The sequence below is a fragment of the Heterocephalus glaber genome, unplaced genomic scaffold (assembly GCF_053883595.1).
Source record: "Heterocephalus glaber isolate CG9 unplaced genomic scaffold, H.glaber_assembly_v1.0 deba00001543, whole genome shotgun sequence".
NCBI lineage: Eukaryota > Metazoa > Chordata > Mammalia > Rodentia > Bathyergidae > Heterocephalus > Heterocephalus glaber.
Window position 1 is genome coordinate 10,075,867 of NW_028258336.1, and position 19,364 is coordinate 10,095,230.

Here is a 19,364-nt window from a genome sequence, read left to right on the forward strand (position 1 = left end):
CACACTTTCTAGCATGTGGTTCCTAAAACTGGATGTGCAAGTGTGTTTAGTACATAAATTTTACCTGGGGTGCTTATTAAAAAGGGGAATTCCAAAATCTCACTTCCCGCAGTGCTGATTGACTAGGTCTCAGTGGGCACTGGGATTCTCATGTTGTTACCAAGCAGCCCAGAGAACTGTAATGCCCTGCAAGCTCGAGAAGCAATGTGTTTCTTTCCCTCTGCTACACCCAGTCAGCACCAAATTGAGCAGCTGTATGTTGTCATTGCCATCAGAATGTGGAAACTCTCTCCTCGGTCTGTGGGAGCTCTTCTCTTCTTACCTACGTCCCATTTCTCTCAGACTCCCACTTGTTTGGCTCTTGCCTGTCAGGCATAGAAAGAGGAAATCATTTCTTCTGAACAAATGTATTGTTGGCCTTTTGATATCAGACTGAGGAAACAGATTTCTTCACTTGGTATTTCTGTGTCTCCTATCACCTTTACTAGAGCTGTCACTAGAGCAACACCGAGGCCATTCTCCCCCTTGTCTGGTCAGAGGGCTTTCTGTGATCAACAGACTGTCCAAGACACCAAGCCCATACTCAGCTGACATACTGATGAAAGCCACAGACATTTGCTATTTAAAATTTCAATGCAACTTTTTCTAAATATGTATATACAGCTGGGCATGGAGGTGTATGCCTGCAATCCCAGCACTTGGAAGCTTGAGGCAGGAGGATCATTACAAGTTTGAGACCAGCCTGAGCTACATAGTGAGTTCAAGGGCAGCCTGAACTACATAATGAAACCCTGTCTCAGAAAAAATATGTATATAAAGATCACATTTCTCTGTTGCCTGCTATATCTGATATGTGTTAGCTTTGATGTTAACCATGCTGACTGTAGTCTCCAGATACAAAGTGGCTCCTTCTGCCAACATCACAATGCCTTACATTAAAGGAGGTCTCTGACCCCATAGCCAGGAAGATAACTGTTAGCAAATCCTTTGTTTCTGTCATAGCCTACCAGTGCCTGGCATGCCCTGGTCCAGTCTTCATTAGGACACACAGTGTTGAAGCTCTGATTTAGGGAATACATAAGGTCTAGAATAAGATCTTCTTGCCTACGATGGAAATATTGGAGGGAGTTAACAAAAGCTGTTAAGAGATATAGATTAGACTCCCCAGGATGGAATCTATTTTGATGTAAGTCATTTAGAAAATCACAGAGAGAAGAAAATCAAAACTTTGCTTCACTTATTCATTTTTTAAAATAAGTAAAGCATACTGCTTTGCTTTCTTCAGTATCAGACGAATCTCCTTCTGATATATGCAATCCTTGGCTTTATTCTGTTGTCTGGCTCAGCACCTTTAGTTAATGTATGTAATGTATTTTTTATCCCCACCTCTGTGCTTTGTTGATTAATCAAGTGTGTGCATGAATTCACTTTAATCTTTCTCTTTTTGTGCTTTGTTTTTTAGGTAAGTACGTTTGGTATTCCTCTTCCTTAATGCTGAAAGAAAATGCACCTGTCTGATGTAGAAAAAAATGGCTTTTAAAAACAAAAGCCAAAAAATAATGTGAACAGTAAAGAATGACACACTACTTTGATACCGGTAAGAAGTTTAAGTAGCATTCAAGCTCCCCTCTGTTGTCAGAAGAGGGTGGGGAAGTATAGGAAGATGGTTGGATGGGCAGAGTGGGATTGTTGCTGTGTGAGCAGAGACCATTGCAGGGAATGTTCATGAAATATTCATTCACACCTGCTTATTGGTTGGATGAACCAGCCTATGGCTCTGAGCTGGCTCGCCATTCCCGGGATGGAAATTATTCACTTAAATGCGGCGTTTAAACATTTAAACATTTTCTGAAGATCTCAGATGGAAACAAAGCTGGACAGTGTTAGAGATGTACTTTTTTATTTGTTTCTAAAAGGGAGTGAAAATAGAAAAATAATGCTTTTAATATTTAATTGCTATTTGTATAGCTAGAAAGCTCTAAACTTAAATATACCAGTAACATATGATCATGAATATATGTATATGATTCACCCAGAAAATTTCTTCAAGCTTTTGACAATACATAAATCTATAGAATCTGGATAAATAAGTGAAATACCCCTTAACTCAAACTTAATTTATTTCATTTTTTGTGAGTATTGTCTCCTCATTTTCCATGTACAGCTTTTTTACATAGGAAATGACATGCAAAATACAATTGTACTTAGGCGATCTCTATTCACAGACCTTTTTATGAGTATGAATTTTAAGATTTAAACATGTATGGAAAATAGTATGTTTATGTTGATGCCAGTCAGCATAGCTCTTTTAATAATACATTAAGCTGAATGTAACTTAAAATTACATAAGTGAATAAATATATTATTAGATTAAAATTAACATTTAAGATAAACAAATTGTAAAGGTTCAAAGATTTTAGAGATTGTTTCTAGTGACTACATTATTTTTTCTCCCAATTATTAACCTGACCTTACTGAGTTTCCTGCCCTCTTAATCATCTCACTGTCATTCATTTATTGCCTGCATTCCAGCCAGACCCCTTGTCCTGCATAAAGCCTTTTTCAAGCGTCCCAGCACATACGGGCTTATTTTTGCTCTAAAATCATTCTTTAGAAGTCAAGGGTTCATAGATTTTCCATAACAAAGCCAAAGACAGCTGATAGAAATTTATTTCCATAGAGTTATGGAGTCTGAAAGTCTGATTTCTTTGTGTCTGCTCTGCTTGCTTAAGATGATGATTCTCCCTGTGCCTCTTTCAGTCTGACCTAATCTCCTCTTGTTAGAATACCAGTCCTATTGGATAAAAGTCCCACCCTAATGACCTTATTCTAATTTAAGAACCTTTTCAAAGACTCTCTGAAGGCAAGGAGGGACTGTGTATATGATGGTGGTCCAAAGATTATATTGCCAAGTGACATCACAGCTATCTTTATTTGCATAAGTACACTCTATGATTTACACAGCAGGACAAAATCACCTATTGATGCGTTTCTCATAATGGATCTTGGTTGTTAAGTGGAGCATAACTGTATGGTCACATCCTGCCATACAGTGTCATAGGACTTCAACATATAAATTCTGGGTACACAATTCAACTCATACTACTAGTCTATATTACTATATTTCTCACTTAATTATTATCTGACCCTTCCATGTATATTAGTCTTTTTTCCCCAGTTAGAAAATGTTGATCACAGTTTGTTTCCTTCACAGTACCTAGAAGGCTGGACACATATTATTAAATGCTACATGTTTGTTGTTTGCAAATATTGGAAATAATAGAAGAAAAGGACCACATGAGAGTCTTTCACTCAGTTCCTGCTGACTTCAGCTCCCTTCTTTTCAGAGGAAGAAACCAGTAGCTGAGGTCTCAGGTCAAGCAAGGTCTGCTCCTTTGCTGAGAGCCCCTTCAGCAGTGCGGTCAGCAGCGGCTATCTGGTGAAAGGAAATGCTGGCCTATGCAAGTGGGTGCAGGATTAGAGGGCGCTGATCCCAGGCACAACAGGTCACAGAAAACAATGAGGGATTGTGGAAGAGGATTATCTAATTAAAAGTCATCTGGACAGGAGGCAGGGGAGAACGGTGAACACATTTATGATCCCAGGGAGTAGGTTGCATGTTCAGGAACTAAAATTTTAGTTCTAGAAATTATGATTTAAGTTTTGAAATTACGTTTTAAGTTCTGAAATTACGCTTAACTTTCTACTAATAATTCTGATAGAACACACTTTACTATAAATGTAAAATAATTACCTTTTAAAATGTTCAACACTGAAAAAGTTGGTTCAGTTTAAATAGCTTTCTTCAGTTTTTCATATATTCTATTTTCCAGTTTCTAGCACCAGCATTCAAAAGAATTTTGAATGCTTTAAAACAGGATCATCTTTAATTCAAATTACCTAAGTGCTCATTTAATTCAATTATAAATAGGGTTGCATATGTTCATAGAAAATACAAAAATCCATCAGACTTTGGGATAACTATGTTGCTGTCTCTTACTAGATTAGTGTCCTGGGGCCAGTTACATGAGTCTGAGATTCTCCATCTGCAGAAAAAGAATCAAAAATATCAAATTTATAGGGTAGTTCCTCATATTAAATTCAGATATGCAAAGCATTTAGCCTTGTCCTGGCAAAATAGAAGGAATGCAAATTAGATTGGTACATAAATTAATTAATTTTCTTATTTAAACAATATTTACATATTGGAACACCCTATACCCTAATTTCATGCTTCATGTTGGATAAATGAGAAGAAAAAACATACAGGGTCCCAACTTACATGGAGAAGTGATCATTAACTAGAAGGTTACAAAATGTATATAAAATATAAACAGTAGGTGATATATAGTAAATGCATGCAATACTAGGAGAGTTTTGCAACAGGGAGAACTATATTTTATGGTGGTGTGTGGTAGAGGTCAAGAAATATTTCTTTTAGGATGCTTGATGTGTGTGTGTATGTGTGCACATGCATGTGTGTGCTAATATGTGTGTGTTCACATATGTGTATGTGTGTACATATATGTTCTGATAGCAGCAGTGGTTAGGGTAGTGTGGTGGATAAGGAGAAATAGTAGGATGAAATAAATTTAAAAATGAGTATTTAGGAACAGCATATGCAATGTCCTGACATGGGAAACGATATAGAGAAGTATGGTTCACCTAGAGAAGGCTGATGCAGGTGCCTTGCTTAAAATGAGGCTAAGGAAGAGGTCAGGGGCCAACTGAGGTAGAATCTTTTAGACTCCATTGAGTAGTTTTTCTTCTCGCCTCAGAATTATGGAAAGCCGATAAAAGGAGTTAATGAATGGGAAGGTAATCCCTATGTATCTTCAAATTTGAAAAGTGTTTGTTTTCTCCTCCTGTACTTCAGCCCTAAAATAGAAATTCAAAGTATGTGTATACACAGCAAATATATACATGGTTTTTCACCTTAGAGGTGCATTTTTATTATGTTATTTTTGAACATATGTTTCCTGAATGACCTGAGATTCTTTACGATCTCAACATAACCTGTGTTCTAAATCGAGGACATTTAAAAAGAAATGTTGACTTAAACATCCAAGTACAGTGGCTAATTGCACACAATTAGCAGAAAAATTTCCTGGTGAAATCTCTGCGCTAATTTTATGGAGCACCTTCATGGTCTAGCAATGGAAAAGTTGAACAGTAGGACCAATGCCGTAATTCTCTCAGTCTTTGTTATTAAAGATGAACCCCAGCCCATTTGTTTTAAGAGAAAGACGAATGGGTGTATGAGTCAGTGCAGGGACTGCTACTCTTCTTGATCCTTGAAACACCATGTGAACCAAGTTAACACTAATCTTGGCTTTAATGTAACCTGCTTTGCTTCACTGGCAAGAAACTTTACTCAAACATGGTATATATACATGAGTTAATTTAACGTCATGCTTCACTTCTTCTTGACACTTTGTCTGTTAACCATCTAAACAATGGATATTGCAATCAGTGAAGATTCATATTAAAAGTGTAGGATATTAGAGGATTCCATGTGGTGCATATGTTTCACAACAAAGCTCATATTTCAGTATCATGTGACTGAATCTCCTTTCAACTGAGACCCCCCCCAATTCACAAAATACAGTTAATGAACACATTCCGTACAACTCCCAATGAATTGTATCATGTTAATTTTGGACTGTGACATATGCCCTATGGGCATAACTACTCATGTCTAACCAAGGAGACCTTGGTCATTCTAACTGGGATTTCTAAGTTAGTTTAAATAAATACTCAGTAGTAAAAGGAATATCTGTGTGTAGATTTCTATAATTACCTTATTAAAACTTATTCTCCCCCTTTATTTGTCCTGCCTTTTTTGTTTCAAAGTACATACAACTTTTCCTACTGTTAATTATAGCATTGTAGAAAGGTTCATGTTGGAAGACAAAGGTTGGTGTAGCTGCCCAGCTTTCTTATTTCTTCTTTACCCTGTTTAGTAGACTCCATGCTGGGTTTTGAGCTAACCAAGTCAGACATCTTCAAGTGCATTCCACTGGTGGACAAAAAGTTTTGCTGGTGATATATAGTTTGTGTTTAGGAAGAATACTTATCTACCTGACAAAGATTGGCTTTTATATATGTGGTGAGAAAATAGTCATGAAATAATATTGCCTTGTAGTCATCTGGCTCATAAAGTCCCAGGATCCTCAGCACTGTACTGACATGCTGGAGATACCACCTAGGGAATTAGAGGATCCAACACATTTTGTTTAGGCTCAGTCAAGATGCACATCCAGTATGATACCATAAGGACACACAAGCTAATCTTGCCAAGATGAATCAGTAAAATCCAATGAAACTGTTTTGCCAAGTGACACGATATACAGATCACAAGATAGTTAAAACTACAATAATTTGAAGTTGGGGGACTGAGAGTAATTTATTTTGGCTAAGTTGTTCTACATTCTCCAAAGTATTTTCTTTTCCTTTCTTTTATATTTTTTACCATTAGAAAATGATAGAGCATGACTACGCAACTGATGGATTAATCTGATCATCCTAAACAACTTTTGATTACTAATTTATTTGCCTCCTTTACTTAATCTGAACCTCATAGAATAGGTAGACTCTTAAAATTGATAGTTTGCAAGTACAAGCTAGATAGGCCAGTATTCTTGGTAACAAAATACTCGTGGCTTTTGTATTAGATTTCAATTTATTTTTCCATTAATTTAATATTAAAATGGAGAAAGCATAGGCATCTGATATAATCATGAGTGGGAGAGGCCCTTTTCTTCTGAGATCCTGTGGGGAAAAAATCTTATGTTCCACAAAAATTGGTCCACTTTACAAAAAGACATATTAGAAAAAAAGAAATTGGAGTACTAAAAAAAAAAAAACCTTAGGAAAAAGGCCCACACACACCATCTACAACATTTTGACTAAACTGAAATAAATAAAAAAAAATCAAACAGATAAGTAGTGGAAATAAATAGTGAAAAAATATGTAGTTCAGTCTATATGTTGTTTAGGTTTCTATCATCTTGTATTGTTCTTAGCTGAACTGAATACAGGCAAAAAGTCAAAATACTTTGACCACCCAGAATGATATAGAAAATAATTTTTTAATTACAGAATGACTATTTTATAGTGTCCCTTAGTTTTAATATAACAGTGTCAAAAGTTCAAATGTATAAGCTTCAAAATTGTGTCCAAAAGAAATTTGAAATTTTAAGTTTTTAAATATTTTTATTTTTATAAATTATAGAAGTTTTCATAATAAGCCTAAATACTGAGAAATGTGAGGTGTATAAGTGTGTATTTGTCATCTTCCCTCCTCTCTCCCCAGTAATTATTTTCAAGTTTTGTATGAATATTGAGATTTTTAGATGTGTGAATATACATAATTTTTGCTGAAATGGAAATTTATTACATTATTTCCAACAAAAATTTTCACATAAAATTTATCTGCTGCTAACATCTATGTGGGTTGTTCTGTGAAGTTGTAAAGAGAAAATGCAGTATTCTTCCCTCGAGGAACCCTAACTAATTGAATGTAAATGTGTAATGGTAAATTTCTGCATTTTTGTTTCAAAAAATTAACATTTTCCTCATCCCACCTGGAGGGTAGCTGGAATCCTTCGTGATTAACCCATAGCTCACCGTAATTCAAGTACCATAACAGCAGAGTGTGGGTTAAGGACCTGGTCTGGAAAGAAATTAAGTGTTAGCAAGAAGAAAGGAGGCCCTGCAGTGCCCTTGTTGCTTTACCCTTTTCAGAATAAATGTAAAGAAGAATCTTCTAGTGAGTAGAGCAAACTCTTGGTCTGCAGATTCTGTGTGTTTTTAAATGCCAGTTTTTACAGGGATTGGCTGGGGAAGCAGGGCCCAACCCTGGATACCTTAGGGAATCCTAGGGAGCTGCAGCCCCTTCTGCCAGGAAGAGAGATCTCCAATCTCAGAGAAAGCAGCATTTAGGGACGGCCACTCCGGATGATTGTTGCCAACAATTAGTTTATGCCCAGACAATCTTGTCTGAGGTATCTAGGTCATTTCAGACAATACCACCTAAGGTGTACTCCTGGTTAAATCATTATTTTGAGGTGATTTGAACAGTAACAGAACTGATGTCTTGCCATCACTTTGTGGTTTGATGACTGCTGCTTACTGTTCTGACACACTTGGTTTCTGTGATACCTTTATCCAAATAATTCAGTGTTTGTCTTATCCTACTGTGTCTTCCACAGAGGCAAGATAATTAAAAATCATCCTTTTAATTAGCATAATACTTTAAAAATATTATATAGAAAATTCATTATAATTTTACTAAAAAGATTTTACAATAAGATTTTAATGCATCTTCCTACAAATTTTTTTATATTTTCATTCCTTTCCAGTTCATATCCATATAACACACATGTTTAATCAAAGTGTCTATATAAATTTGTACTTTTCACTTATGTTGACTTCTAATCACTTTTCTATGTTAATTTGATGACTTACATTTTCCACATTTATTATCTCCTTAACATTACAAGGCAATGCTAATTGTTGGAAGGATTGCTTATACTAACTTGAAGTTGACTTGATTATATATCAGTTGTTGTTCTTAGTTCTATGCTATAGGAAGGTGTCACTTCCTTGGACCTTATAGAAATTGATGAGTGTCCTCACATGGTCTTGAGACACTGGGAAATTGTATACATTATGTTTTGGAAATATTCAGCATTCGGAGGACTGTGTCCCTAGCTTTGTCAGAGCGTTAGAGATCTATGATTGCTTAAAAATCCAACTGGACTGTGTTAACTTCATCTCATAGCTAAAACGGTTGAACAGAATAAATAAATTAAGTGGGTGCCAAATTAGGCTCATAAAGTTAATTAGATTTAGAGTGAAAATCTAATCCAGGACTTTGGACTACAAGTGTTTGGTATTTCAGTATCATAGGCTCATGTGACCAGCCAAGCAGTCTTAATTCCTGCTAGGAATTTAAGATTAAATATTTAAGATTAAAACCTTTGAGGTACATTAGTTTCTCCTAGGTAATATGAAAATACTAATGCCTGGACCCTCTCTGGAGAGACTTTGATTTTATTAAGCTGACAGGACAAGGGTTCAAGCCAAAGTATAGCCAAAGTTGATCCCAAACCACTGGATTTGAGTCTTAGATGAACAGAACATCAAACAGGGAAGCACTATTGACACTAAGATGTGGGAAAAAGTTTAGGCATTCCCCTCAATGTACCTTCATCTTACCTGTAGTAAGAATATTTTACCTATCACATTCCCCAAGTAAATCTGTTAAAAAAAATTAATCTAGTTTTTTGAAACACCACTGTTTAACATGATTTCTCCCTGAAAATAAGGACTAAACAATAAAACAATCTAATTGATAACAGTAAAACAAAGGTTAGAAAGTCCAGCTGGAAGTCATTAGAAAACAGTTTTATTCTAAAGTGATAAATTAAGGATTGAATATATATTAATTGTAAAATTAATAATGAGGGAAATGTACATTATATTAAGATAAATATAAAGGTTTTTTAGCAATCAATTTTATATTTAGTTTTTCTAATTCACTACTTTTTTGTCTCATCTAAGTTGTTTTTTCACACTGTACATAATGTGTAAGTTTGGGAAGGAATGCTGCAATTTCCATGAGAGAGTTTCATCTAAGTGAAAGGAATCAAATTTTATTACAGATCTAGTATTAAAACAGACAGAGCCATGTCAGTTAAACATTCTGCATTCTTTTTATGCATTGTCATTTTATTTTAACAGAGAAGAGTTAAGAATTAACCATGTTCAAAAATAGCTATAGATTAACAAAATGCCTATCTGTTTTTTGTTCCCTAGCTTAATCAATTATATAACTATTTCAAAAAATATTTTTTTCATTTAGCATGCAAAGCAGTGCAGCAATCATGGGAGGTCTAGGGATCCCAGGCACAAAGCTCCTAAGAGAAGAACCAAAGCAGACCCTGAGTTCAGAAAATGGACAAGTGTCACTTGCTGTGTGTCAGTAGTATCACAGCAATGAACAAAAGCATTAGTTTCTTTCTACGCAGAGTTTTTGATACAGTCAAACTTACTAATGCTTAATAAATGTCTCGATAGGTAAATGCGTAAGTAAAAGAATGAAAGGTATAATCTCAGCAATGTGTATCACAATTAATATAGAATAGCTATATTATTTTACATTAAAGTTTTATGAGATATTGTGAGAGAAAACAAACATTCAAAAGAAAAAAACGCAGATCACAAAGTCCAGATGGTGTAGTAACAAGACTCGGATAAACCAGATCAAATCAAAGATTCACCTTGTCCTAGCTATGGGACTCTGTGTCATGACTTTCCCTCACTGGGCTTCATTCTCCTTTTCTGGAACATGAAGCTTAGGTATCATATTCATTTACTTATTGTGTTGGTTACTTTTCTTGTTGCTGGGGCAAAACACCAAACACCCACAATTTAGAGGAGGAAAGGTTTATTTTAGCTCATAATTTGTAGAGGTTTCAATGCACAGTTGGCTGGTTCCAAGGCAGGGTGACATGGCAGAGGAGTATGGCAGAGAAGAAACAGTCCATAGCATAGTGGGCAGAAAGCAGCAGCCTTCTTTCTGCTTTCCCTTTTTATTCCATCCAGGCTACAAGCCTAATGATTGGTGCCACCCACACCCAGAGTGGATCTTTCCTCTTCAACAAATCCATCATCCACACCCAGAACTATGTTCAAGCAATCAGTGGACTAAAGCAGTATCTCACACCTATGTTCTAGTAACACACACTCATGATCCAGTCCACTCTCAAAAGCCCTACCTATGAATGCATGAGGCTTTGAGGGGGCAACTAGATATAAGCCAAAACACTCACTGAACCAATTTTTTGCTGAATGATTCTTAACTATTAGTGACTTTGTTATTTCAAAGACAAAAATCTGATAAACAAGATAAACCATATTCCGTATCCTCCTGATTCTCACAGTTTGAAGTAGATTGGGAACTCTACCAAGTAACATCATGAATGTATTAATATTTTTGTGCTGGCCTTTTGCCATTTTATACCCTGGTCTGTATCTTTTGTTTCATCTCTTTCCTTTCTCTTCTGAGGCCACCTCCTGAGGCTGGAGTTTCTAGGCTTCCTTGTTCATTTGTTTTAGGTAGATTCAGCATACTGGAGGCACTAATGAGCATTCTGAGAGAGGAAGAAAGAACCCAGAGTATATCCCTCTTCCTCCTAAGGCAGCATCTCAAGTAGTGGCCATATGTCCTCCAAGGCTCCAGCCTCAGCCAAGTGACCCCAAGCATTGAAAATATCAGCTATCCCTTTCTCCTCCAGACCAGGGGTGCAAATGGCTGACTATAGTCTCTAATCTCTGGGTGGCCTTATATTCCACTATTAGCATCTCAATTCTCCCATCACCTGTATGGTGAATTATATCAATAAATAGACTCCTTTTTAATAAATATTTCTTTTTTCCTTAGTTGGATACTGTTTGATTAAGCTCATATAAGAGTGGTAGAGGGAAACTATATTAGAAGTCAATGAAAGTTCATCTGAGAAATCAAATTCAGGCTAAAACCTCAGAATGAATAAGCATCTATTAATGCAGAAAGTTAAGAGTATTCCAGATCATTTGCAAGGAGAGAGAAAGTAAAGCACAATTAGTAACTGAAGATGTTACTACAGTGGACCCTCAAGTTATGACCAGCATGGGCTATGAATAACTTGGGTTTTGACTAGAATACACTAGGAAAATTATTGATGTTTCTGGGTAATTATGAACATTATACAACCCTTTTTTATTAAGAAAAGGTTAGTTAAGGGGTGCTTTGGAAGGTTCAGAACACATTATGGATAGTTCCATTATTTCTTATGGGAAAAATAGTCTTGACTTACATCTATTTGAATTATAATGAGCCCTCAGGAAGGAATTTAGTTCATAAGTTGAGGGTCCACTGCTAGAATATGGTGTACAAGAAACAGAAAGAAGGACAAAAATACTAGAGGACCCATAAAATTTGAGGATTTGGAAGACATTACAGTGAAATGGTGGGAGTATTTGTGTTTTCTTAAGTCAATGTCTGCCATGTGTAGAATTGCTTGGAAAAGAGGTAAGGAATCATTTTGAAGGCTATTGCAGATGTTGATGTTACTATGGAGAGAATGATGGCACAGAAAATAGAAAAAATGAGGCAATATAAGAGAGTTTGCATGTGTTGGCTCTAGGAGACAAAGTTGAGAAGGTGTCAGAGTTGTTCTCAGGATTCAAAATAGAGCAACTGTGTAGAATGAACCCAGCAAGAGAAAATATTATAAGAGAAAAGTTCCATGGTTGAGTTTGAGGAATGTGTGGGATATCCCCAGGTGAACTTGTCCAGGAGCCAGGTATACAAGATGTATCTGGAGCTCAGGAGAACAGATCTGAACCAGAGAACTCGACTGTAATTTGCTCATCCACAGATATCCATGGAAGTTCTTTAAGTCAATAAACAAGGTTACAAAAACAGGCCTGTCTCAGTCATGATAGATGCCAACATTTGAAGGGGAGGGTAGAGGAAAAGCCTGAAAAAACCCAAAGAAGTAAACAGAGAAGGAAAAAACAAGAAGATTAGGAAAAGAAACCTTTCAGAAAGGAGGGAGTAATCCACAGTTTTGAAAATGTTTATTGTATTTCGTGAAAATAGGTTGGTTGTTGATTTGGTAAGAGAAATTTCTGTAGTGGTGGGAACAGAAACCAGTCTGAGGTGGGTTGAAGTATAAATATGAAGAGAGAATCAATGTGGTGGGTATAAACAAGATTAAGAAACTAGGTTCAGAGTGAAAAGGGGATAATAAGAAGTATTTTTGTATTGGGTTTGAGGAAGATTTTTTTGCAATCCTTGTAAAAAAGGATTTGGTAAAGAGGAAAAAAAGAAGAAGAATAATGGAAATAGCTGAACTTCTGAGGTTGTAAGGACCGAAACCCAAAATACTGATGACAGATGTGCCTGAGATGGTAACAGGAGGTCAAATAGAGATTATGAAAGTGTGTGCTGATGAGCTTGTCACACTGGTGGCTGGACATGGGTAATGTTCCCTTTTAATGGTTACTATTTTCTTTATGAGTAGGACTATCATCTGCTGCATGGGGGAAGTGAGAAACGAAGTGTTTGAGAGGAAAGAAGAAAGGACATTTGCTGTGGCCTTTGGGGAAAATGGGAGAGAAAGCTGATTAATAGTTGTTAGAATTTTAAAATAGAAGCATGGTGCTTGGGTTATAGTTGTTTAAGAAATTTGGCAACCCTGCTGCCTTCCTGCTTTTTGATTCTTCGACCTCTGTAGAGCCTGCAGTCACCTTTTGGCCACTAGATGGAAACAGTGCACTCTGTGCTAACCTGCTGACCTGCCCATGCCAGCAGATAATGATGGACTTGAGCAAACTTCTTAATGTGAATCCAGCTTTCTTTTTAAAGAAAAAAAATCCTAAATAACCCATTGCTTAACTTTACATACAACTTATAGTATAAGGCAGAGAAAGTCTGTAGTGCCACAAAAGCCTTAGCCAATTGATTTGCTTTCACATTAAGTGTATTGTTTACAACATATCCTCTCTTCCAAATCTTTGCTTTAAAAATGCTAATCAGTTGGCACTAGAAGATCATTTCCATAGTCAGAATAAAGCTTTTGGCTTAGCATTTTATCTTCAAATAAACCAGAAATTTCATTGCTCTGGATGTAAGTATAGCATATATAACCAGAAAGCTGGAAACATAACTGTTAAATGGCAAATACCACATAGCAGTTGGATTCTGCTAGCCAGCTGATATTTGACAAGGGTATGTGTGCCCTTGAATAACTAAAATGCTGGATGTTAGTCTTGGTCTACTTTTCAAAATTCCTGCAAATAACATGTTAGTTGAAGTGATTTGAGGAAGTCATTCTATGGAGTTTCCTTGCTTTTTCATTGTTCAGATTGAGAATGTTGTATTTGTAAGAAGAGGGGCAGACCATGAAGCAAGTGACTTTTCTCTGCTTCTGTCCATCACCATCCCATAACATGAAATGTATGACAGAGAAAACTTACACCAAAAATACACATTTGAAAAGTACTAAAACTAAAAGTGTTCTTTTTGACTCCTGTGCCCCAGTCATTTGGTGCCTTTCTTTGTCCTTTGAAGGAAGTCATAAATGCCATTAGTAAAAGGAGTTGTGATAGGTAAGAGAAGGGAGGTAAGCAAAGGAAGTTAATGTGAATAATTAATACAAAGCCTCCCAAGTTAAGTAAGCAACGCTTTCTTACAGTGAGTTCAAGATTGCATTGGGTGGGAGAGCTTTATTTCATTTCATACTTTTGACTAGACTTGGGAAGGAAACTGCATAAGCTTAGTATGAACGATGACTGTGAAAAATTGCTGGCACAAGATTTTCCTGGGCCTAAATATTTCTGTGTAATGAATTTGTATTTGGCATGACCAAAGCATTCGTTGTCCAGAAGCAAAAGGAAGACTATTAATAATTTCATAAGAAAACGGGAGGAAATCCAGCAACAGGTGCAAAGCAGGACTGTCTCGGGTAAACCAGGAACATGTGGGTCCCAGTGAAAGCTCTTAGATGAAGAGTCACTAGCTCCTCTCACTTCAGCATGAACTCCAAGGAAGGTCAATAATTAGAAGTCTTCGTGCATCAGAAGCATTGCTTTTCCAACAATCATTTTCATATTTGTGAAGCAGGACCTTCTGACCTGGGTTTGAGGTCAGGAGGCAGCGCTTGAGTGGGAGGCAGCGAGGTGTGATGGGCATTCCTAGGGAAAGGCTTCTTGTTGCTGATATTCCCAACTTATAGCATTTTCCACTCTTTTCTCTGTGTTAGTTTAGAAAAAAAAGTAAGACTCACTAAATAAATTTTTGAATTATGGCTGCAGTTACCTCTGTTGTGAATTTTAATGTATTATTGAGATGATACTGGAAAGAATTCCCTGATGTACTGAAAAATGCTAGCACTTCATTTCCACCTCAGTCTGCACTCTCTTGGCTTTCTTACTGGTAGAGTAACACTAGGGAGAGGCATAGAGGAGAGCAGAGCCAAGTGGACAGAGAAAGGACCATAGAAAACAGAAGTCAGGAAAACCTCATCAGTGTGACTGAGGAATGCTTCGGCATGGCACAGAAATTCTCTCCTCAAATGGCAACCAGAGATTCTTCCTAAAATTCATTGGCTCAAACCTTGCAAAAGGTGAGAGAAGTTTCCATTTCACCTTATAGACTGGGTTAGTCTTTACTAATCCAAAATCCCTTAGTCAGCCTGGCTTGAGTAAAACAAATACCAATGTGTTCTACCCCTCTGCCCCTGCCTACTAGGCTCTTGCTCTGTTTCAGCCAGTTTGGAGTAGTTACACTGAGAGAACAAACCACCTTGATAAAGAACATCTCTTGGTTCCAGAATGAAAAGAGGTTTAAAGAACACACAAGTGTGGATCATCAGCCAAGGACATGTAACAAGAGCAGGAAAGCAAACAGTGGTTTGATAATCCACATTTGTGTGTTCTCTAAACCTCTTTTCATTCCAGAGCCAAGGTTAGAGGAATAGCCCGTGCTGAGATAAGCCCATACTGAGCAGGCAGAAGAAATGGGGAGATGGCAGAGCCACACAATGACTTTTAAAGCCTCTGCTCAGAAATGCCAAGATTCCCTCCTCTCATGGGCCATTGGCTAAAGCAAGTTGCTACATGGCCAAGTTTAATGTCAGGGGCAGGGAGCTCAGAAAACCTTTATATAATTTGGTGATAACACAGACTATCACTTTCTTCCAAAATAATTTTAAAGAGTAAATATTTAATATGCATTTAAGTATGCATTTTAATATTCATCTAATATGCAAGTAGAATCCCTGATTCTACTTCCTCATTCTGACAAATTACTATTTATTTTCTTTTTGCCTATGTTTATCAACTCACGCATCTATGTAGTAGAGCTTTCTAGTATTGTATTGTGCTTGGTTTGTTTGCCTCTGTCACTCATCTATGGACCTTTTGAAGCAGGAGCAACCTGATAGTCATCTGTGTGGTTGGCACAAAACAGACACCCTAGTAGGCACTTTTTGACTATTAATGTATAAAGTGAAGGACGGGAAGTGTTTGCTTTGCTTTTTCTATTTTTACACCTTACTCTATCCCAAAAAGCAATCTTATAAAAGAAGTAGAAATCACAATGAAATCCTGAAGAATGGCCCAAAGTTTTCTAAATGGGAAAGTATGGACAGGCAAATTTAGGCTGGGATGTTCCATTATAGTCTTGTTAAGAGAACGTAAAATTCATAAACTTTGAATTGTGAACATGAGTTCATATAACATTGAGTCTGGCCACTGCCAAACCCAGCCATCCTCACAGTGCTGGAGAACTGAGGGAATAAACTGCCAGTGTGGTGTCTGCAGCTCAATAAATTTGACCCTTATTAGGTTCTCCCACAAAAAAAAAATCTTCAGTCCACCTGCAGAGTTGATGCCAAGTCACTAAAGGAACATGTAAAGCTAAAACTGTTTTTTTGTTTCTAATGTGACATTTTATTGATTGCATACTCAATATCTACCCCATCGAAAAGTTGAAAGCATGAATATGTGACATTAGCTCTGGGAATTATACAGATTTTACTTCACTGTTTTTCAAAATGTGAATAGAGGAAAAAGGAGGGAGAGAGTTTAACTGGAACACAGTTGAATGTACATACGATCTAATGGGATTTGAACCTGCTTAAATAATGCTTGTTGAAACTTCCACATTACCAATATCTTTGAGGGGGATATTGCTACTGTTTTAATATTTTGGGGAATCCTCTTCTGAACTTGTGATATCCCTGCCTCAGTCTCCCAGAGTGATGGAATTGTAGGCATGTTCAACCATGCCCAGTTGAGAATGTCTTCATATGCAGAGTGGAAGTAGCCTGCAATGATACTTTTTAAAATATCTTTAGTCCTGGTCACATTTGCTCATTTGTTCATGTGGCAAACAATCTCTTATTTATTCCTTGAGTAAATCATTTAGGAAACACTCATTTGAATTTGCATGTTATATATGTAAATGTATATATAGATAGATATTTTTAAACAGTCATGTGTGTTACTTTATAGGTAGCTTATTTAGTGATTACTTAAAATTAATAAAAATAAAATGATCTATATATTATACATAATATATAATATTTTATATATAAAAGATTATATTGTATAATACATAGACACATAGTACAATGACAAAATTAGAATTTTCCATTGAAAATTTCCATATCATGCTCCCAAGCAAATGTTTCTGTTATATTAGAAGCAAAAACTGGTAAATCAGTTATTTAATTATTAAGCCTTCTGTCTTTGAAACAGCCATGAGAATTGCTTTGTACTTAGTGAACACTCAGCTATTTATGAACATGGAGGTGAAGGTTGTAAGTGAAAAAAGATTACTTTAAAATCACTGCTGTGCAAAATACTTTCCTTTTTTAGTATTTCTAGCCATTGAAAATAAATTTTATTTTGAGGCATAAGCAATTATTATAGTTTTCCAAAATTATTTATTATTTATTGCCTCTTTCACACACACACACACACACACACACACGCACAGAGTATAACATAATTCTTGACTATGAAATTTCCTCTAATGAATCTGTAACATTAAGACTAGCTTGAATCTGTGCCTGCATGTTGCTTGAAAATACTACTTGCAAGGTTATCATTTTTCCAGTGTGTTAATTTGTCTACATGATGTCAAAATTTTTTGACTCCATCAGTTGGTAATATCAAGGTCATGTGAAAGTCTTAAATTCTCAATAAATCATTGATTTTCTTTAAAACTATAGGATATATATACTCAAGCAACTTAGTCTGTGGGGGGTGGGTCAATTTAATGAAGTATAAAGGTTGGAAACAGAGTAATCAGAAACTTTAGACATCTAACCATAAACCAGATTAACGAAACATGTCAGTACCATTGGGAAAGTATTTCCTGGCATAAATTCAATATATGTTTCATGAGTGCATGAAAAATGTGCTATTAAATAATACTTCCTTCACTAAAATTGACTATTTGTATTGATCTTGGCTTCAGTGCATGTCTGTATTGGTAAATGAACACATTTTTTCATAATATGGCAGATAATGGTTCATAGATAACAAATGAGATAATTCCAGTGTGACTGGAATTCAAGTTAAGTGCTTTGTAAAGGATTGAGAATAGTTGTGGGAAATGGTAGGCTATTTTGTGGAAGACCAGGATGTACTCTAGCTAACATGTTAACCTTTTGATTAGAAGTTGACCAAGTGATGACAAGTTTACTTTTTTCACAACTCAGTTTTACTTGGAAGTATCTTCAAGTCAAATGCTCATAGAAGCTGTGAGGAAATGTATCCAACGTAGGTAATCTTATGGGGCTTGTCAAACTGACAGGAGGGCACCTGCCCTTTGTAAAGGAGGTAGTCCACACTGTTCTGATCTGTGAATTTTAAAAAGAAGCCTCAATTTCAACTTTCATGTAATATTTTCTGTGTGTTCTAAATGAATGAGTTAACAGTTTATTGGGTAACTTAGGTCTGTTGGTTTATATGTGATCCAAGTATCAATTCACTTTCTCCATTCTACATTTCTTTCAGGCCATAGCACCGCCCTTTGTTTCCCTTCTATGTTAACATCATATTCCAACTTGTGCACAGCTATTAATGCTGTGTTTTGCAGGTGGTTTGTCCCCCAAGGGTTCTTGAGCTGGAAACTGGGCCATTTAAGAGGTAGTGGATGCTAGAGTTGGAGCCTAGCGATGATTAAATCACAGGAGGTACTGCCTTCTGAGTGAATTAATGCTGGTCTCTCAGTGAGTTATTCTCATAAGAGTGGGTTGTTATAAAAGATAAGACTTTCCCTTTTTCACTTTCCGGTTTCCTGTCTCACTGTGATTGATCTTGCACACACTTCTGCCATTGTGATGCTATCCATCATAAGGGCTTACCAGAGCTGAGCCGATGCCATCATCTTACCCTTGAACTGCCCAAACTGTGAGCTAAAGAAATGTATTTTCTTTATAAACTGTGTAGCTTTGGGTGTTTTGTTATAGCAGTGGAAAAGTGGGCTAATACAATGAGTGGGTCTCAAAGTCTGCACGCAACTCCTGGGTTTGTATCTGATAGGGTGGACTTAATTAGTACATCCTGTATACATATGTGCAAATATCACACCAAGCCACATTAATGCTTTCAATTAATAAATGTTAATCAAAATAAAATGTAATAAGAAGAAATAAATCCCCAAAGAATCTCTCTAGAGACTCTAATAAAGTGCTCTAAAGATAAGTGACCTAAAGCTAAAAGACAATTTACCCTATCTACTATGAACTTCTAAGCAGTATATGTTCCATGTAAGGAGGGTAGGATTAAAGGAAGGC

General features: G+C 36.4%; 1 protein-coding gene across 1 annotated transcript in view; it reads left to right on the forward strand.

The window, feature by feature from the left end:
- Positions 1 to 17,300, forward strand: part of LOC147824446 (3',5'-cyclic-AMP phosphodiesterase 4D-like) — a 483,409-nt gene extending 466,109 nt beyond the window's left edge. Inside the window, exon 2 of the mRNA XM_087189615.1 lies at positions 1,463 to 17,300. Within this exon, the coding sequence (XP_087045741.1) occupies positions 1,463 to 1,466 (4 nt within the window). The 3' untranslated portion in view covers positions 1,467 to 17,300. The remainder of the gene's footprint in view (positions 1 to 1,462) is intronic.
- Positions 17,301 to 19,364: the final 2,064 nt, after the last annotated feature.